Below are 22868 nucleotides of genomic sequence, written 5' to 3'. Positions count from 1 at the left end.
AGCCCAGGGCAGCCCCTTCCTTTGGCAACCCAGGATGGGGCACACACAGACAGTGCTGTAGTGAGGCCTCAGCCAGGGCCGACCCCCTGCTGCGGGAGCTGCCGTTGGGCTGAAACGCTGCCTTTCTGGCCCCGCCAGAACTACAGCTCCCGTCACGGCACAGCCCGGCCTGGCCGTGGGCCCTGCTTGTCCTCACCTGCTGAGCGGCCAGCTAACTTCCCAGCCCGACCGTGATCCGGCCTCCTCATGATGGACCTGCCCAGCCACCCTGGGCCGTGCCCGGCCTTGGCTGCCACCACCAGACCTGCCCTGCTGCCCTCCCTCGGGCCCTGCGGGATGGGGCCCTTGCTGGCGAGGCCCCAGCCCTGCCAGCCACGCTATCCCCCCTGGCAAATGGCAGCAGGACCTCCAGGGAAGCAATTCACCGTTCAACGAGGCTCATACACTCATCATCATCATCATAGACCCTATCCCTTCCTCAACACTCTTCACCAATGCTAGACTATCGGGAAGATTGTTTTCAGATGGCGATAAGGTCCGCTATCTGCTGCTACCTGTGGCTGTACAGATAGGCAAACTGAATGAAGTATTTTTGTCTATGACACTTCTGTGAACCCACTGAGTAACTGATGTGCACCTTAAAACAAGGAGTAGAACAGAGACCACGAGATACACCACAGCTATTCTTAATGAAAAACACATTTTATGTTAAGACATTTATACAAATGTTTAAAAATAACACACTTGAAATATTTTGCTTAGCTATCCTGCATTTTATTCCAGAAAAAGATTACTATGTTAAATCACAGGGTTATACATGTGTTAGTCTTAAAGGTATCCCAGAAAAAACCCAAACGTTCCCTCCAAAATCTGATTGCTTTCATGGGAGTCAAAATGTTACAAAAGATTAACAGATGGATTTATACCACACTATACCGAAAGGGGCAACGTTCAGATTTCCTAATTCACTGCAGATTGCTCAGAAATACAATTTTTTTAAAAAACAAACACTGAGATAACTCACTGCAATCCTGAAACCTTCGCATGCAGGAACAAAAGGAATTCAGATGCAAAATGGTATGTAAAAAAGAAATTGCTAAATATTTATGTGTAAGAACTAGTGCTATCATCATGGAAGGTTCTGGGGAACAACAAAGACCTTCAATACAATCTCAAATACTATGGGCTGTCCTTAGTGTCTCTGCATTTAGACATCCTGAAGAAATGAAATAAAGCTATGTCACCCAGTTTATGTTTCCTGACTGAAAAGGAAGGGGGAAAAAAAGTGAGGTTAAATCTTTTCCAAATGTTCTGAAACTAGAATGTCAGTTTAGAGTCTATATTTAGGGGAGATTAAAATAGCCAGATAAAACCATCCTTTTCCTTTCCAAACTCCAGCAAGGATTTTGGATGCCAGCTTCAAATTCTGCTGGCATAAAAGTTCAGCACAAACTGAAATCTGTTAACACCAATTTTTTTGGTCCAGCATAAGAATTCACGTCTTTAAGAAATTACTGAGGTAAACCAGTGATTGGACAAAAGGAGAATCAAGCACACATGAAAGAAACTGCTTAATCCTGGCTAGCAATACTTCAGCTGATTGCTTCATAGGGTCAGAGAGAAATGTAGGTTACACTGTACCTTTTCAATTTTGTGAAAATTGTGACACAAGGGCTGTTAGCAATGATCAAACAGATTAGTTGGATCAGTGAACAATCCAATGTTCTTGATATATTTCTGACCATTTCTCTTTTAGTTATTATTGAACTATGTCCATGTGTGTATATATATATTTTCACACTTTGCACTCAAGACTAACATAACAGGGCTTTTAATTTAATTTGCCAAAGTGCACACAGGATACAGACATGAGCTGAGTCTGAGACAGTGGCGTTTCTGTGCAGGTGCCCCCCCCGTTTATTCATGAGAACTCCAGGGGAACTGCGTTCAGGACAGCATCCTTTGAAAATCTGTGGGGATTACTGCATAAGTGAACACTGGCTGGCTGGCTGCCTAACCACATGTAAGGCTTTTTCATCTACAGTGGGCTAAGCAACGCTGTCAACGGCTTTCAGGAAGAAAAATCAGTGGGAGTGTCAGTACTTCTACGGGAGCAGAGAGGGCAGCTACCTGCTCCTCTGCCCTCCAAAAAATCACAACAAAGAAGCTGCAGAAGTTCAAACTCCTTAAGTTTTCAGTTCCTGGATTTTTTTTTGTTTTGTTCTTATTGGTTTTGGTTTTAATAAAAGAGACAAACAATTCTCTATTTGAGTGCTGTGTATAAACCTTTAGTTTATTAACATCCTAGAAAGAACCACACTGCCTGTGAATCTCTGATCATTGCTTGCACTTTGATATGCAAACAAACATAAGCAAAGGTTGGGCAAAGCAATAAGGTTTAGAAAAACTGCGTAAACTTAGAATTCTCATAATCGTATTATTACTTCAATAACAAATGACTGCAAATTCTTAATAGTCTTAATACTCATTAACTCCTATGTTAGCACTCTAATTAAAATACTTTATTATATTTATTAATGATGTGCCCATATACTTGCTCTAACATTAATTTCTCTTACGGAAACTTGGTCTTAAAATATAAATTATGAAAAACAGACAGGAAAATGTAACATAATTTAAAAATCAACAACCCATAGATATGGTATTGTATCTTGTTGGTTTAGAAGCTCTCCTGGAGCAAGGTTTTATGCAGTTGGTGATGAAGCTTTCCATACCTCAGAAGAAGCCTAAGTTCTTAGTGGTAAAAGAAGAGCTTACAAAGCAAATAGAGAGCATTGGCATCAGCAAATTCTGTCCACAAATTAGATATGAATGCACTGTATGTTTTCATTCAAAAACCTCAGTTTGGCTAAGTTTAAAAATGCCTTCCTTAACTCAGAGAAAACTGAATCACAGACTGGAAATACTGATAGCAGTACTCAGGGATGTTCCAAGGGTATCTGTGGTTCACCACTCAGTTATTTACCAAGTTTCAAGCAAAGACTTTCATCATATGAGCCCTATATTTATGCTTTAATAGTGATGTCAAAAATAGCATTGTATGACCTATTTCTGAGATTCACTGTTCTCTTTTGACTATCACCTTTGCCAGTGCACTAAATTACTGAAAGCCATCAGAAAGTGCCCCTGTGTGATCAAAAATAATTTACAGGAATCTAGTCTTTTGATTGAAAGCAGTATCTGCTTCTGTTGGGACCTCAGAGACAATAAAGAAAGAAACTTACGTTAGTATGAACCTAACAAGCCCTTTGTAATAATAAAACTAACTTGGCAGAAATAGAAGAACCTGGTAAGCAGAGACAGAGTCTTCTTTTTTTAAATTCAGGTTAAAAAACTAGACATCTGAGCTTCAGAGGTGTTTAATACACAGTGGAGGTAAGATGATAAGAGAATCGATAAGAAGTAATGTGGAAGAGATGGGATTCTTGGTGATGAGATCAGCTTTTCCAGAGCTAGCAATAATTTAAAACATCTTTTTCTATTATGTGTACCTAAAATTATTAACTCTCAGTGAGTTCACGTGAATTGTTTTGTTCCTGCCAGTAGAGGATCTGCTATGTGGTAGAAACAAGCAGAACAGATAATCCAACAGCTGTTGACAAATGTTAATGTAAATGTGATTATAGCTATTTTCCTGATATTGAGATCAGCGATGACATGGGGACACCATCACCAGTGCAGCTCTATTGTCTCAATCCTATTCGCAAGAGAGCTTATCTCACTTTGTTTTATAAGCCATGGCTGGCATGAAAGTTACGGGTAAATAAAAAACTCAGCAGGATAATGATGACAGAATCATTCCCACTGAAGAATCTCTTCCTTCAGCAAACTATATTTATGTGTAAAGGAAGTAGAGTGCTAATTCCACCCCTGCAATGTGGACTCGGAAATATTTCCAACAAATATATTTCTTCCCCATTCAGCATACCACTGAGTATGCCTGAGGACACTGTGCTTTGCACCAACATCCCTGTGGTAATATGCCCTCTTATTTCATCTCCAACAACAGAAAAAGCCTAGGTACTTGTTCACTTATGGCTCACAACTTTACGGCTGCTGATGAAAATTCACAATACACTGCAAACTACATTTCTCTGAGTAGTGCTCACACCTGGTTTTCTCAGCTCCTGCTACCTAACTAGGGATGGTACATGGATTTTGGTAGTTTGTGAAGTCTCACAAGCACATAAAGTTACAGTCAACTGATTTTGCAGTGCAGTTTTTTAATTCTAGCACAGAAGTTGGCATATCTTGATCTTCTAAACAGACTACATTTCTCTGTGCTGGAAATAGCACTGTGGATTAATAATAGGTTTCCTCAAAGGCTTCTGTCAGAGCTAACGGCTCATTGGCTTCACCCTCAGCAGTACGTCTTCTGCTTTCCCTCCCCTCCTTGCTCTTAACCACTGACTCCATCCATCTCATTCCATGCTCACTATGTTACTATTAGGCCCTAGCCTCTAAATTTTACCTCAAACCTAGCCAAAATATGTGACTTCCAACTCACTCATGTCTAAAGCATCTCCCTAATACACCAAGGCACTGAAAGCAAGGTATTGAGACAGTGCCTTTGGAGAGTCCTGCAACTCTTTTTCAGAAAAAGCAGTAGCTCAGCTGACTTGCTTGGCCATGCTTCATGAACAATCACCTGCCCCCTCAATATATTCAACAGATTGTACTGAATGAGCTCACTATGACGCTGTCTCCCAGGTTTTGTTCCAATCCATACACAGCCTCTTCTTCCCAATCCATACACAGTCTCGTCAGTGGGTAACTGAGCTTTCCTATCTAAACATTCTTCTCTAATTCTTCAGTTCTCCTCCTGAAGTTTCTATTGGTTTCCTGTCATATAGCTGTAGCTAGACTCCACACTCTGCAAGGAGGATTACCAGGGGAAGCAGTGAAGAAAAATTAAAATTAAAATCTTTGTATCTTTTCTGCTGCAGAAAACTGTGGAATGTGCAAGGAGAGATTTATATGATAAAAATAAGTGTCTACTCAGTAATATGTTGAAGCAGGAGCATGCAGTAAAACACCTTTGTCTACCATATCCAGCCAAGAAACTGCAATTTATAATAGTTGACAAAAACCGAGCAGGTATTACGCTATACTCCTCTAATAGAATTTTTATAGTCCAACTTATTCTCTGTGGTTTACAAAAACAGCTGTTTTGGAGAACTTTCCTTTTTGGCAAATGCTGTCTCCAATCTAGAATTCATCTCACCTATTTTAGACATCTGTAGTGTGGATTTTGGTATCTGAACTAACCACCTTTTACAGTCAAAGTGAAGAAAACAGGCTCTTTAATGTGAAGTAACTGCCTGGCCACGCATCTCCAGAATATTATGAATGTGGTCCTAGAAGACCGCAACGTTTTCTGTACTTTGGAGAGGGATAAAGTAAGATGAATAATATTTGCATAAGGAAAAAAAAGCTTTTGAGAATACAGTGAAGTCCACACTATTGAAGGTTAACTGTATAATGGTTGCAGGGACACCAGAACAAGTTATACACAGACAGCTTGGATTCAGAAGCGACTTCAAAGCTGAATAGAGCCTGAGCTACGAGCCCTGCAAGTTCTGTGCTGAACATGTTTGGTTGCCTTTGTGCCACGTCCCTGAACCTATGAACACTGCAAAGCACACCGTGGATTCAGCAGGTCTTAATTGCTGCTTGGTAGCAGTCATGACACTGAGGTGTGTCAGCACCATCTTGAACTACACTCCTCATTCTGAGAGCTTTTTAGTTGTGTCAATGTTATGCAATGTCCAGCATCAGTAAGGACACCTTTCTTGTCCTGTGAACTCCCCGGGAAAGATTCCCTACCAATTCTGTAAAAAAATTCCATCATTAAAGCTGCTGGTAAGGTAAATAATTCCTAAATGTTAAAATTAAATGATTTGCCAATTCTCAGAGTGTTAAAATTCCTATTTTGATGGAAATTAGAAAGAACAAAGCATAAATTTCCATGATACATTTTCTAAAATGACCTCATTCTTGCTGGTACCAAGCTTTGGTCCAATACCTTAACTCCTTATTTCAAACACTGGAGCTTCTGCTTGTGGTGAAAGGTGCTGATATCCCACTAGACAAATAACTGTGCACCAGCATATAAATGTATTGGCTGAGCAAAATACTGCTGCCATCTTCTTTCAACACTCAATACAATCTTTGATACACTTCATTTAACTGTATTTTTTTACACAACTATATTAAACCATCACAGACTCACACAATAGTTGAAGTCAGAAGGGATCTCTGGGTGTGCCTTGTCCAACCTCCCAGCTCAAAGCAGGGTTGACTGGAACGGGTTGCTCAGGGCCTTCTTCAGTTCAAATATTTTTAATAACTTGATAGATGGAGACTCCATAGCCTCTCCAGGCAACCTGTTTCAATGTCTGACCACCTTCACAATGAAAAAGTTTTCCTTATGTTTAATTGGAATTTCCTGTTTTTCAGTTGCTGCCTGTCACCTCTTGTCCACTCACTGGGTGCTAACGAGAACAGTCTGGCTCCGTCTTCCTTAGTTCCCTCTCACCAGGTATATGTTGACAAGATCCTCCAGAGCTTTCTCTTCTGGAGGCTACATAATTCCAGCTGCCTTGGGCTCTCCTCATATGTCAGATGCTTCAAACTGTTAATCATGTTAATCCTATCACTGAGAAGTTCAGCAGAGAGTTTGAGGGCACGCACGTTTGATTCTTCTCCTTTTACAATAGGAACGGAATGATTGCTTTCTACTATTCAGTATTTTTTAAATGCAAGATGTAAATTTCCTAACAAAACTCGAGTACCAAACAATAGAAACCAAGAATCTTTGACATGCAAAAAATTTTTAAGGTAATTCCAAAATTCTCATGATTTAAAAAAATATTGTTTATCTTAAAAAAAAATAAAGCAACGAGCTGCAAGTTTCTCTTATAAATAGTCTTGGTCATTCCAATTTTGCACCTACCATTTTGGAATTCTGTTTTTTTCTGGCTTTATTTTGGTTTTGCAGAGGAGAGGGGAACTCAACATCTCGAGTGGGGCTCCATGGAATGCTTTTTTTGATAAATTATGATCACAAAGCAGCATGAAGCCTTGAAACTATATCTGATGTAAAAATAAGGATATTACCTTCTGTGGGATGTGAAAAACACACTAGATGACAAGAATAGAACTTACAAACCACTTCAGTAAGGTACTTTACTTTAAATGATACAGATTATTACATGATAGAGTGATACAAGCCTGCATTTTGGTAGGCGTGAAAGGGTCTCAGGTACCCAAATACAGTTTTTCCTTATGTTCTTTTGATAATCTCACTGCTAATATGAGAAAACGTGAGCAACCAACAAGTCAATTGTCTCTATGACAAAACTTAGTGACCGGCCTTATTTGTTTTTCCATCACCACTTCCTTTTTCTTTCAATTCTTACAAAAGAAAGTTATTTGCAAGCAGGCCAAGTTGCTGAACACTTGTATAGCAATTTAATTTAATTTATTAAAGACAAAACGGTGAGAAAAATATCAGGGTTTCAGGTTCACTGAACTATTTAAGACAACTAATAAACAATGTAGCAAACATAGGAACATTGATGGTATGGAAAGTATTTTAAAATATATGCATGTCTATATGTGACTAAGACTACTATAGCCTACATTTGGACTCTTCCGAAGTGTGTGTACAAGTTTCTGACTTGAATCAGTTAAATTACAGAGTTCCTCTTCTTGACTATCCATACGAATGGACTAGTGTGGCTCCAAAAGTATAAAAAAAATAGTTACACACTTTCACATTTTAAAAATAATCTTTTGTAATAAACTTAAAAGAATACCTTATTTGAATAGTGTATATTTTTTAAATATATATTAAAAGCAAGCTTTTCAATCTTCAAATACACTTGACAAAAAGCAGATCCATAAATTACAAACGACTGAACATTAGAGTTTTCCAGATTACTTGAAGTGCTATATCTCTATGGGACTTGAAAGGATGTGTTAATGTTTAGTTCCTCGATCAAACATCAGAGAAACAACCACACATAAAGTCAAAAGCAATCAATTTGATAGTAAGATTTCAAAGACTCCATTTGACTCTTCTAAAGCTAACCAATTAATATATTTTTTTTTCATTTTAAATATCACTGTCATAGGAAATCAAAACAGCACTGACAAATGTTCTTTTGATAAATGAGTTTTAGTACTAATGTAATGCAAATTAGTTTTGCCTTCAGCAAATAATGGAGATACCAAAGCTTCCATTTAAAGAAAGAAGACTTATGCAGGTATTCACATGAATTTCATTAGTATTCCATTATGTGTATGTGACAACAATATTAGTATTATTTTGAGAACTGAAATACTGTAGCTGTATCAAGTTTCAGCATGTTGATCTGCATTGTCACATAAATTAATAGAGATATTATCAGGAAGACAGATGAGGATCCTTCATCAACAGGAAATTATAGCACAGAGAGCATGCATCACATATCCAGTAACTTTAATATTCATGATGGAATACTTTTTTCTTTTATGTTTGTTGGGTGGCAGCACGGGACTCCACTGCTTAAAGCCCAGCAGCCAGGGCTGCTGCTGTCAAATGCACAACAGCTCACCCCTTTGCATCCGAGAAAGCCTGAGCAAATCTGCCACCCAGTGACTTGAGCTGAGAACTGCCAGAGATGGAAGTGGTAGGCAGGAGAAAAACCCTTTGCTTACACAGCAAGGAAAAAACCCTTAATGTTAAGAATACGGTAATATATGAATGAAACAGACATACTGAAAGTGCATATTCCTCTTAATTACATCCCATATAAACCTTTGTATTGGATTAGTTGAATTTGTTAAAAGTTCTGCATTTGTTATTACTTAAGTGCTGAATCACCGAATAACTACAAATAGCAATTTCAGACTTCAAACGCAATCCTACTGTCCCCTCTGTCCTGAGTGGCTAAGGCCGAGCTGCCTGTAGAAGAGGAACAGAGATTATCTGCACTTGCTTTGCATTTGAAAGCCCAGAAAAAAGGCTTAGGAATCCAAAACAAGAAGCTGGCCCTGCTAAAATAATTTCTACCAGTATCGCTCAAGTGCAAAAGGAAGACCACAAACCAAGAAATATCTTTCAGGAAGATGGAGTTACACACTGACAAATAAATTAATTGATGTTTGGATCTATTCTACTTAACTTTAACTGTCTAAGTGAATTAAGAGTTAGTCACTCTTCAGCTACTTCTGCATCCTGTGGAGTATCCATCTCTATAATCTATTGAAAGAGGAAATCTTCCAGCACAGGATTCAACACCCACATGAAGTGAACCACCTCTTTCTCTCTGCAGACCATAGAAGGTCTGTAAAAGTTAATCAGAATTTGGGATCAGGAGACCCAGGACCACTGGCTACCTGGAAGATGAAATAGGTGGCTGGGAACCTAAATATTAAGTCAATCTTCACAGAGAATTACACCTTACACACTTGCTGAGGCCCTTATTTGACCCCAGATTTTTTCACTTGAAGTGCTTTGCTAGAAAGTGCCCTAAAATTGGGATTACAATTCAGAATTAATTTCCCCTAAAAGAAAAAAAATCCAATTTCCTTCTATTTTCATTATTAAGAGGAAAACCCAAAAGTGTATGTCAATGATATAAAAACTTTTATATGGTTGGTCAACGTATGACCAACAGATGGAGAATGTTCGGGTTCCTTTCTCTTGCATTACATGGTCTTGCATTAAAAAGTCCTCTGGTAAAGGCATTTTTACCTTCCTTCCACACCAAATCACTTGTTGATTCATCAACACTTGCAGCCTGATTTTCTGTTTCATGGAACACAATTTCTTTGTGTGACTTCTGTCAGGTAGCTAAAAACAATCAACTAAATAAAATTTGACAAAACCACAGTGGTTTTATTTGCTCTTTTACAAGGTATACATTTAACGGGGCTTTACTTTTTAAGCTCTTATTTTGACTGACACTCAGGCTCATCCCAGACTTTATCTAAGGACAAACTAATGCCATTAGGAGGCTATTCAAGCTTTTTCAAGGTACTCCTATGCACTGAGTAGTACCAAAGTGTAAATATAAACCTATCAAAAGTGTGGCTTAATAGCCACATGCAGGAAATATTTTGAATGACGCTAGTGTACTAGCGTAGATCGACGTATTTTGTAATTCCTGAGGCAACACAAAATATACTGCGAACTGCTTAGTACCCTGCTACTAAGTTTGGACACAGACTTTCGGGAGGTTAACTGCAGAAACGGCTTTGTCTTTGGGTTTCAATGTTTTTCAGCTGATCTTAGCATACTTCTACTGGCTTGTTGGACAAGGACTTGTTCTCTCACTGAAAGAGAGCAGTGACTTCTTAGGGATGCTTACAACGCAGCAAATGAGCAGGCTGAGGCAACTCTGACTCCTCAAAGGACTGGTTTGTTCCAAATCAGACTAGAGTAGTTATGCTTGAAACATCTTCTCACGTGGAGATAAACAGACATCGAAAAAGAAAGAGAGAAAAAGAATCTCTTGGTCCATGGAAAATCAAATAATATTGCCAGCGTAGGAGAAAGACTCAGCAGGAGGCACTGCTATATGGTACATCATTTTGAACACGGAGCTGAAACTGAACATGGCCCCTGGTGTTCCCAGACACTACAGGCACCATTAGCAACCTTTTCTCTCCACATCCGCAGCTCCTCTTGGGAGCACAAAAAAAGGTATCCAAAATTGAGGATTTTTGTATCATTTAAACCCAGAATAACAGAATAAATATATACACATGTGGGCAACCACTCTGAGGTTGTTGTTGAATATTAGGTAAATTAGCATGTGATTAGACATAACCAGAAGGGATTTCTACTCGAGGTATTAATTTTGAATAAGCCTGATAGAAGACTGTAAAAAGATAACCATACATGCAAACATGAAAGATCTATGATTCCTCTTTCTATATGCCAAAACGAGTGTCTTTGTATTAACTTGTTTAGCCTTCACACAAACTCTTCTTGCTCAGTGTTTACAGACTGTTTGACTCCTACCCACCATCTGGCCCAGTCTTGTGCCAAATTCCAGAAATGTTGATGAGAAAAACATGGGTAAGTAAAAGTGAATGCATATGCATACTTTTTGGAGATAATTTGTACCCTGTTTACGATCAGGCTACCTACTTACCAGCTATATTCACTATTAATCAGAGTGGGATTTAACTGAGGTACCAAAATACTTAAGTCAATTTAGATATCTGACTTCAGGTATCTACCTGCAAGTGTCTACATGTCTGTAAGGTGTCTAAATTGTAATTGTGTTTTATGTTCTAAGCCTACCGCATTTTTCTAGACCTGAACCAACAGACTAGAAAAAGTAAAACAGAAAAGACAGTTATTCACAATAAAGAAAACTAGGCTTTCACTTATTAAATAAGGATCTATAGTATCTTACCATAACATTCCTTTCATAATGTTCGTGCTCTTTCTCAAAATCTATTACAAAGCCATTTAGAGACCAAATAAATGTCAGGTCTAATGTGGGATCATGGGATGCAATGCATTGCATGGTAGCATTCTCTCCAACGGTGACATCAACATTCAACGGAGCTAAAGTAATCCTTGTAGCTTCTGTGAAGTTAACAGCAAACATGGAAAATTCCAATAAATAAATGTTTATCCAAATGTAAGCTTAGCTCCATAACTGTTTGATTATACATTAAACCGCTCCCTCAAACTCTAGTTTACATGTTATTCATGCAGCTACATTTCAAAGGACCAAATTAAAGAGAACAAAGGAAAACTTTTACAACCGAAATGCCTAACTTCTATTTAGCTGTCCTTTGAAAATGGCTATGTTTCAGTCTCTGAATCACACTACTGACTATGTAAAGCTATTTTTATTCATTCACTACATCTCAGGTAGAAAGAAGACAGATGATGAATCTTATGTGACTTGTGTTGCATTTCTTGTTTTAATTATAATATTTCTTATGTTTTAAAACCTGTCTCTTTAACGAATGGAAAGTTCTATTCAGTTGTCAGGCTGACTCAGATTTCCATTAGAGCATTGCAGGGACTGAGATCTTAATTTATCTACTGAGAAACAATATAAGGGATGCATAACAAATTATGCAAATAGCTACATGTGAAAAGGAAGAGAAAATAATACAACAAAAGGAAGAAAGCTGTATAACCCCCAGCAATGCCTCTTATTATTACAGAGACAAAAAAAGGCAGAGATCTCATGACACTTGCTAGAGATCTTGGTACATGCATCAAACTCATATGGCAAATTAGCAACACCGTTCTGGAAGGGACTCACTGGATAACTGAGACCTGTTCCTTTTCTTTCAAATATTATCATAAAACAAAAAGCCACAGAATATCTCCCTCATACCATGACATATAATATCTTTCCCACCAATATGACAGTGGGAGCAGGGTACCAAAACCTGGAAGACAATAGCCATAAGAAAAGAGCTATTGCTACTAGTTAAGACCTAGGTTTGAGCATGCTCCAAGGAGCACACTACACCCCACCATACACAGAACAGCAAAAATTCCTCAATAGAGCCAACATTTCTTGTCCATCTGCCTTGGAGAGAAACCTTCCCCCGGATCCTACCCTAATAATCTAAAACCTGCTTAATACTGAGACTGAGAATGGCACAACTACTGGCTTTTGCAGAATGGAGTATCTCATAGTGCATTGGAGCAACCTGTTAACATCTGATCTCTAAAGTCCTAGTTACAGACACATGCTTAGGATACCTGCTCCATTCTGGCACTGTGCCTGTACGTTCAGCATTTGGTTCTACCACCAGTGATTTTCTAAATGTTTACATAAAGTACTCTACCAGTCTAAGAACTTGCTGAAAGAGTGGTCCGGTGGCAGTGAGCAAACAGCGTGTGGGAAAAACCATCAGACTTTGCAGTGCCTGTCAGCTTCAGATTTAACTTTTTAATTTCCTGTAGTCATATGCAATGTCTGAGAAGTTTTATGGGCCACACAATGTGCCTGGGAATACCATTTTCAAAGCATTCTTCGTCAACCCTCATCATTGTCCACAACGTGAAAATAATTTTGAAATATGTCATCTGACCCTCACGCTTCCGCTGTGATGCAAGGGAGATGTCTTAGTCTTTTGGTTTTCCTTTTTAGATGAATCAGAGCAGAATTCTCCAAAATTTTAAAATTCTTTATACCTAGTTTGTAAGGTTTATAAACACATGGTTTAAGTGTTTCACTGTGCAAATTTAGTATGCAAATGTTCTTCCTGATTTTAGAAGGTATGATATAACTATTAAGGGGCTGGATATTTATTTACATAACCTTTCAAAATAATGAAATGCCTGAGGGTAATATTAAGACATATAAAACTGCAGAAGATGATAAAAAGTAACTGCAAACATTAAACAAATCTGATTAATCAAAATCAAGTCTTACAATTCATTTGGTACAATAAATTTGGTATAAATCAGCCAGAAAAATGCTTTCATATGATCTGATGATACAGATTAATTCTTACATTAGTTCATCAATATTGTGGCATTGAGATGTCACATCCAGCAAGATTTCTGGAACAGACATTAAAAAATGTATTTGATAAATGACTCTTCTACTATCAGTAATACATGATAGACATAGCTGTTCATGAACGTCATCTTTCCCGTCTGTATTCTACAGCTATTTATTTATTTGACACCAGATTTAAAATAAAAAATTAAGGATATCAGTACTCAATCAGTAAATACTAATACCCATAAAGGAAGGGAATTCAGTAGTGCAATCATACGGCTATATGCCCCTATCTCACGAATTTAATGCATGTTTCTTTAACTGCAATGCTCTCTCAAACTTGCTTACCCTACCAAAAAGAAAAGAAAAGAAAAACTAAGGAAGGTCAGTACGAGTCCCATTTCTCTGTTTGAGTCATGGCCCCAGAACTATACCTTAGCCTGAGCGCTAAGTTACCAAATTGAATGGATGCATTAAAATGTGTCAATTTAACGGATCAGATTCAATAATCTCTTATGGAAAAATCAACCCTGAAAATTGAGATACAGTCTCAGAACTGTGCAAACATATGCGATTTCTACTGAGCAATATGCTTTAAAAGCATCAATTCATTGTTTAATGAGCAATTAAATTAGAAAGAAAAGATATAAAATGGCTTGCAAAAGTAGTGTAATGCTGGAACAAAAATTAGTGATTTTGAATTAAGGGATTCTACCTGAAACAAACTAATGCAATTTAGAGGTTTACCTGTCATTTCTAGAACACCAGTGCTATTAGCTTTTCCTCGGTTATTTTCTGCAAAACAGGTGTAGCGACCTTCATCCAGCTTTGTGATATTGATAATTTCCAGGCTCCCGTCATCCCAGATACGTATACTGTTGAAAGTGCAAAAAATACATCAAGAGAAATTAGGTTTTTATATTAGAAAGCAATACTTTCAGTAGAATTGCAGTAAGTGAAAAGACAAACCACAAACATCTGTTGGAAGCTCATATCTAACTACTGCATTTATAAATACTCCTATAGTAAAAAACATTTAAATAGACTGTGTCATGATTAGATGCCTCACATTGCTGGAGCAAGAGAGTGTACTTTTATTCATTTGTAGTCATTCAAATATCTTTCTCACAGTTTTATGATTCAATTCAATTCTGAAATGTGAACAGCACCAAACAGACTAGTTAAAGTTGGATACCCTGCTAGCTATTTGGAGCCACACTGCTAGTAACATTTTGGCATATCATTTTCCTGAAATTACACATTCTCCTGCCCCTAAAATCTGCAAAAGTGAGAACTAGCGTACAGGATAAATAGAAACATAAGGCAGAATTTTTATGATTCACAGGGTCCACTAACAGTCAATACTAACCGGCTCCCATTTACAAGCAATTCTGTTCCTTTGCTCCACGAGAATTTTGGCTTAGGAGCAGCTTTAGGCTTGCATTCAATGATTACACGGCCCCCTTTAGCTGCTAGGATTTTCTTCTTCATAGGGTTCAGTTCAAACGTAGGAGGTGAAGCTGAAAGCAAAAATTAACACAAGTACTGCTGTTAATGTTTTTTTTCTGCGGAATACAATTTGTTTGCAACATGAAGGTAAATGACAGAACTATTGAATTGTATACAAGTATCCATCATTCAGACCAGTGAGAAAAATATTAACGATACAGAGATGTGGTGAGAAGTAGATGGTGACCTAAAAGAAACAGAAAAAATCATTATGTAGTTCTATGCTGTGTTACACCAGAGGTTTATTTCTGTTGATTTCTGAATCTCCATGTAATTTTAATCTAACAAGATCAAAGTCTCTGGAAATCAATAGCAAGTTCTTCCCTTTCAAAGGCCTTTTGATCAGTCCTAAGAAAATTTAGATTCTTAGAGCCCAACTTCTGTAAAAAGTTGCTCACTCAATCATACTTTCAAGTAAGAGTTAGGTTTACTTTTCAGTGGTTTTAAGCCCCCTGTAGCCACTTTAAGGTTGTGCCTTTCTTCCTCTTTGTAGTTTTCTGTTTGGCCGACTGGCCTTAGGTGCACTCTCAGATGTACAAGAGTAATGAGACATGACTGTAGCAAGCACCACACTTATGTATCTGAGGTCAGACCTCTGCTTACTAATTTCCTCTTCATTTGTAACCAAATAAAAGAAAAAATGCTTTTAATTATTTTGCACCTTAGCGTACCATCATTGTTAATCATGCCAGCAAGTGTGTGCATAGCTTGAGGAAATAGGGCTATTAGTTAATTACAGCAGTACAGAGAAAAACTCTGATAAACATCTGCATCTTATGGACACTGAATTTTGAAAATGTGCATGCAAAAAGTGCTCATTTCTGGGTAATCCAGGCTGGTAGTGAGTACATAGTAATGGAAGAACAGTGAAGGACGAAGTATTGCTGTGCAATGGGTTGGGGAAGTCGAGAATAGTTTAGCTCTGGGGAAAGTCTGAAGGCAAGTGTGAGATGGAAAGAACCCACGATAACTACTGCTTAGGAACTAGGCAACTGGTTTCCCTAACTAGCGAAATCTCCTAGGAAAGCCGTGTCATACAGCCAGTACACCTGCTCTAACGACATCAGTAAAAATGTCAGGAATTGTTTTAGTCCTGAGCACTCTAGAACCGAAAGGCAAACTTTCAACAGGGTGCTCCTTAAGGAAACACAAAGGATTAATATCTATATCCAGTCATCCAATGGGACAGCTATAGTGCACACAAACATTGCAGCTGGTCTGAAAGGGTTGCAGAAGGCAAAAGCAAAGGGGAGAGTGAAGAGGAAAAGCTTCAAAGACGTGGTGACTGACAACGTGGTTTCTAAATAAGCAGATTCTGCCCCACAGAGGAGTGAGCATAGATGAGCAAAAAAGAAAACACTTCTCAACCAGTTTTGCAAGCTTGAGAGGGTAGTCAGCAACTCTACGTGCTTCATATAATTTCTGTACTACCAGTTCCTCTGAGGGGTAACAGCAGCAAGCAAACATCAGAAATAATACAGCAAACATTCCCCATAAATTAGTAACTTGATTCCTCAAGTCGTTGCCAAAATCCAGCTAGGGAGCTCAAAAAAACCTCACCTCACCTAGATTCAGTGAGGGTTCTTAGCTTTATCTTCACAGGAATCTGTTACCAAACAATGCTTGCAAATACGACAGCTATCTTACTCAAACCTGAAATAGTAAATAGAGCAAATAATCCCACTGACCCACAATCTTCAGTTCAGCATTTGCATAAATAACTCCATGCGTGTTTTCTGCTATACATTGGTACATGCCGGCATCGTCAAAGCTCAGACTTTGCATTCTTAGTTCACCTTTCCGGAACTAAAACACAGAATCAAAAAAACAACAAGATATTCATATAGACTACATATGCTGAAGACTTCACACCCATCCACATTTTAAAATTTTTTTTTAGTGACAGTGTTCAGAAAAGAGTCCCTCACACAACATTCAGGCACCGATGAGATTTTTTTTTATCCATGTTACATTTCAGTCTTTGTGACAATGTGTTCAGCTTCTTTTTTTAAAGAAAGATTCAGTGTTGATATTTTTCTGGAAAATTCATAGCTGAGTGGCACTACACACATCTATTCTTCAGTCCACTGTTACCATACCAATGCAAACACTACTGATACAGAAATAAGAAACAAGAAATTAAATTCAATTTATGCACATAAGCTTTGTTTCACCATGCTCCGTGTTCAGTATGTTATATTGTATGTACGTTGTTTTACAACAGTGAAAGGTCAAAACAAGTCCCAATGAGGTAGTTTTTCAGAAGATTCCTCTGGGAAGTAGTATAAACTATTTTCCATTATCTTGTTTTAATATAAAAAGAAAATTCAGTAAATCAAAATGAAGTACATGACCTATTTCTAAAAAACTGTGTATAAATATGCACAAAGAGTGGTGAGATATTTTGTAAATTACAAAAAGACGTCAATCGGTTTTTGAAAGATCATGTTCATAAATTCTGTTTTCTTGTGAAAATGAAGCTGAAAAGCTTTCAACTTTGTATATGAGTCAACTGGAGTGCACGGAATAGTGGAAGATTAAAAGAATACTATTTATCTGAAAAAAGAATAGATTAAAGGAATCATATTTCCTGTACTGTTTTACTGAAAAACATTTGAATTAAATTTTCTACAAGAAATCTTTATTTTGTACTAAGTGAAATACCTAATTAAAAATTATCTGATTTAGAAACAAGCTATATTCTCAAGGCAATTTAAATATTTTTACTATTTTCCATTTGGAAATCATCTTATAATATTAACGCACAGCATAATCTTCTGGTGTACTACTGGAGAATTACACACCGCTTTCTGCAATCCAGTATGCAGATTTTGTCAGTGAAAGCCAGGTTCAGTGGTGACTGTCAAGCAATTCACTTGCTAAATTACTTGTTTGTAATAACTACAGAAGCTAGAAAACAGCATTGTTTTTTCTGGTTTAAGCCATCTCCATATGGCAGATGGTGATCTCTCTGTTCTCCCTCCAACCTTCCACATTTTTCTTAAGATACGCAGCCAAAACAATGCTGCCTCATTGTCTTTTTTGTTTGTTTGCCAAGATCAGTGTCACCGCAGCTCAACAGATGCAGCGTTACATTGTGCCCTCTTCTATTCTCTTTGTTCTTTAATGGCTCATCACAGTATAAGCAATGGATATTAAATACATTGTTGAAATGCCTGGACAGAAAATCTACTTCGTTTAAACAAAATACCCAGTGCAATAAACTTTAATTATCAAATGGTACTCATTTAAACTTCGCATCACCTAAAATAATGGAATTTTTTAATATTCTGTGGCTGGAAAAAATATGAAAAGGTACATGATATAGGAACACCACTGATCATCTAAAAATGATTCTTTCTTCTCTTGTCTCTGCTGACTCCATTTTTTCTTACATTTTTAGACACATTCATGTTTAATGTGGTAAAAACGATTATTTTTAGAGAGAAGCTGATAGACATTTTTTATCCAGGGAGAAGAACATAGCATTTACTTATAAAGGCCTAGAGAAAAAGGGATCTCCACCTCCCAAACATGTGGTAAAAAGGCAAGTTCATAACTCAGAGCTGAATATTAAATAGCCTGATGAAATGCATTTCAAAACTGAAGAGAAGATTGAGATAAAACTTTAAAAAATAGATTTTAATCCCTAATGCAAGTGGAATCAGCAAATATTTGTATAATTATAATTAATTTTCTTTTAACCTTTTAATAATGCATGCTTCAAAAGATCGTTTCCATCAGCTAATCAATCAATCCTGCGTTAACTATGGCAATATACTTACCGAGGCACCATTCTTCAACCATCTAATTGTTGGAATAGGCTTGCCTGTAGCTACACAAGGCCAGTATAGGTCACTGCCTATATCCTTCTCTGTGTCATTGATATGTTCTACCCACTCAGGAGAGGCTGAAAAATAAAAAACGTGATGCCTTGTAAATATAGCAGATACATAGTTAATTAGCATTACAAACTATTAATCCTGCTGCTTTTTCCATGATACTTCAGAGGCCACACAAAGTAATGATGATAACTCAGCAATGCACCAGCACAAGAAAGAATGAAGACGTTTTTTCTCTTACCACATAGACTCAAAATAACTTCAAAGTATTTTTTACGAGAAGAAAATATGGAATTGAAATAGTACTTCATGAATGTCCGAAGATACAAGATGTTTCTGCTTACACTGACCTGTGGAAATTACTCAGTAATACCATAAAAATGATAGCGAAATTACATGAAATTGTGCAAAATCATCTATGTACTGAAAGGGTCACCAAGAAAAATATTCTCCTGGTCCAGAGAAGATATTTAAGAAGCTAATACTGAGAAAATGTCTCAGCTTTTACTAAACAAACAAATCTATTTATTAGCTTTACCTATAACAACCAGTAACAACCTTCCCACACCAATTTTGAATTTATCCCACTGAAGTTCAAGCACTTAACTGAGGATCTTAACTCAGGAAATGTTCTGTACAGTCAATGAAAAGAGCCAAATCTTCTGAACGTAATTCAGATGTTACGTATGATCTTTTCATGTCACAGTTTTGTGGCATAAGTCTCAGTCAAGGAGTCAGGTTACTTGGGATGATTCCACTATGAGCAATATGATACAATTTTTTGGTTCCTTCATTTAACCAAATGCATGAGGGGAACCGACAGAGGATGAAGGAATGAAGAATTGACTGTAGCTAATAAGAGAGCTAAGACAGTTAGAAAAGAGAAATGAAATCAGGAAACAAGAAAGCATAACAAATCTAATGGTCTCTTTTTCTTCCTGGCTGTTTTTTCATTTCAAGTACTCTAAATGTATTTCATTTCCATTATGCATAATTATATTAATACCAACAGACATTGCTGTCAAGGTGTATATACAGCTACCATAATCAGACAAAGTGAGTAGTTGTTCAATTAATACACAAATGTTATGCCTGGCATTCAGTGCATGAGTTTTCATTTTGCTCTATTCATTTGAACAGCAGTGCGTCAGGACGATGCAATGAGTCAGCACTGACATCAAGCGTGAGAACACAGATAACATACAACATAAGTAAAAGTAACATAGATCATGAAAAATAAAATTGTTCTACCTACCTTGTACATAAACTCTTGCTTGATGTTTATCTTTTCCTTTATAGTTTTCAGCTTCACACTCATAAAGTCCTTCATCTTCGTACTGAATATTGAAGATCTTAAGAACTGCACCAGACATGCTTATCTCAGCAGTGGCTGGCATGGGTTCAAGGTATTTACTCCATCGGAGTTCAGGAACCGGACTTGAAAAGATACAGTAAAGTACAACTCAGCATGTTCAAGAACTGGCTGTTACATTGCAGACTACAAAAAAGTGTTTGATGATGAAACATGTATTTTCATTCCCTGGAATATGAAAGCAAACAGTGCTCCACAATAACTTTAAAACATACTTACTTCCCAAGAGCAAAACACTCCAGTGTCACATTTTGCCCCAGGAGAGCATATGTGTCCTTGAACTTCACCTTGATATCAGCAGGATATACTTTTGCACCTAACATGAAAAAAGAGATTCTCAGAAAAGGCACGGCAGAAACGAATACAGCTATTAAAACTTCCACAGTTCAAGAAAACCACTCTTAAAATTCCAGACAAAATTCTTCTTTACAGTGAATAAATAGTCTGGCCATCCATGAAGTCTGACTTAGTACTGAACTTTTAATAGTAAGGCAGAATTGTTTTACTCAGCAACTAGTTATCTTTCTCTGGACGGTAATGCCTCACATTTTTTACAGCACAATGCTTTAACATAAACTCATTTACTTGCATTTGAAGTGTGATGATGTACTGTGCATGTGGGTAAACAAAAGCCTGAGTCTCTGTTTTCCACAGATTCTTTTACTGGATGGAATATTTTGAAGTATTGTGAATTTAAGCTTAATATTATCTTAGTAAGGGTATGAAGGAGCTAAAGCCAGAAAACCTACAGCTTAATGAGGGCACAGGGATGCAAATGTAATCAAATCTACCTACTGGTGATCCCTGTAGGACTCCTCTTGCAGGTCTTCTAGATGAAGATCTCAGTGTGAGTATTGGCCATGGAAAATTTGGACAAAGATCACTGATTTGTAATTACCCAATCACAGTATTTCAATGTAATATGAGAAATCTAACAGATAAAAGGGGCACTGAAATCCTGATAACCAGTTTATGAGATTCAAGTGACTGACAGTCTGAAGTGGCAAAAGGGAACTTGGTTACCAGGTAAAAACCATGCAGTTTTCATGAAGAAATGGCAGAGAATAATCCAGTGACATAAAGCCACATAGGTGTCTTGGGGGATTGGCCATGAAACACAAAGCCCTTAGGCCACTCTTGGATAGGAAATTTCAAGAGAGGAAAAAGATTTTCCATTTTCTTGGGGGATTTCCTGCAAAAAAAAATTAATTCCTGAATCTGTTTATCAACTTTTACATAAAGTTTCTCCTTTACAGTCATACCCCTTTGAATCAATGCCAAGACCAGAAAAGATAGTAAAGATTTTGGGATGAGTATAGGGGCTTATCTCATAAAAGAGATGGGAACTCTGGGGATGAGAACTCTATTCTCGATGATATGAAATTTGTGAATGAATCCAGGGAGATTTCCTTCACAGAGTTTTCACTGTGGATGGGAATGATTTGGACCCTCTGTACCTGAAAAACTAAATAACATTGTGCTGTAGCCATTATAACTTGCCATAGAATTCTCCTCACAGAGTTGAAAGTAGTTGTGAATGAGCAAAATTAAAATACAAACAGTTAGGACACTGCATGTACATAGTATTTCCAAGAAATACTTACGATCGGACTGTGGAATAAGTGGAATAAATTTACTGAATACGCTCTTTGTTATTGAAGGGCTCGACACAAAACACGAATAATTGCCCTTATCTGATGCTTCTACATTTGCAATGTAGAGGTTGCCGTTTGTCTGTGACACAAATCGTCGTTTGTCCAAAGCAATGAATACCGGGAACTCATTTAGAAGCCAGCGATAACTGAGATCATCTGGAGGAAAATATTTTCTAGTCAATATTAAAAACCAATACTATCAGCTAGTTAAGCCATGGAATACTGTCTACATATAAATTACTTCACTCTGATTTCTAGCTTGTAGATCTTTTCTTAGGGAGAAGCAGCTATGTGAGAGAGAATATACATGTCTCAGTAGCCAGCTAATAACCTGTCTACACTTAACATCGGGGTACTGTTGCCATGAGAACAGATTACGGGGGACGCAGCTACAGTGTGCACGGCTCCCCTTTGGCACAGCCTTCCCACAGGAACTGGAGTGGGGTGGAAGGAGATGGGCAGCTAGGTCTTGACCTCACACAACTGAGAAGCTGGGAAGCCCTCACCACTCTTGTGATTTAGACAAAACCTGAGAATATTTTAACTAGAAATATGTCTTAGTTCTTCAGTTCCTTGCAATACTTAGCCACAGAGTATGAAAACTAAAACGTTATCCCATTTTACAAGGTAAAAGATGCTAACAGCCAAATTCACCGCTCACGATGGAACTGCAGATGCTTGAGGTTACAGGCATAATCCCTGCAGAGCTCTTCAGTAGCTAATGATGCGAAAAAAGGCACTTCCAGAGCATAAATCACCTCATCTCTGACCCTCTGGGGGTGCCTACTGCTGTTCCATGATTTTAACAGGAGCCCACGATCATTTCTGTTGAGGTGACTTCATTAGGTGGAATGAAGCTGAGTGCTGTCCAAGGCCAGCAGGAAGTCTGGGATGACACAGTGACATGTACTCAGGTCTTTTGAATGGTAGGCCAAGTCTCCTCTCTATTATCCAGGTTAGTCTGAGTAATTTTATTTGTACTATCAAA

The 22868-nt window shown here is 37.7% G+C and overlaps 1 protein-coding gene across 1 annotated transcript in view; it reads right to left on the bottom strand.

Annotated features, from left to right (window-relative positions):
* The window catches only part of CNTN1 (contactin 1), a 106942-nt gene that overhangs the window by 52521 nt on the left and 31553 nt on the right, over window positions 1–22868 (bottom strand). Inside the window, 8 exon segments of the mRNA XM_009583770.1 lie at window positions 11436–11611; window positions 14250–14377; window positions 14872–15022; window positions 16700–16817; window positions 18797–18921; window positions 20109–20290; window positions 20445–20541; window positions 21830–22036. Coding sequence (XP_009582065.1) covers window positions 11436–11611; window positions 14250–14377; window positions 14872–15022; window positions 16700–16817; window positions 18797–18921; window positions 20109–20290; window positions 20445–20541; window positions 21830–22036 — 1184 coding nt within the window.

The sequence above is a fragment of the Fulmarus glacialis genome, unplaced genomic scaffold (assembly GCF_000690835.1).
Source record: "Fulmarus glacialis isolate BGI_N327 unplaced genomic scaffold, ASM69083v1 scaffold15008, whole genome shotgun sequence".
Classification (NCBI taxonomy): Eukaryota; Metazoa; Chordata; class Aves; order Procellariiformes; family Procellariidae; genus Fulmarus; species Fulmarus glacialis.
This window is presented reverse-complemented; position numbering and strand designations above follow the sequence as displayed.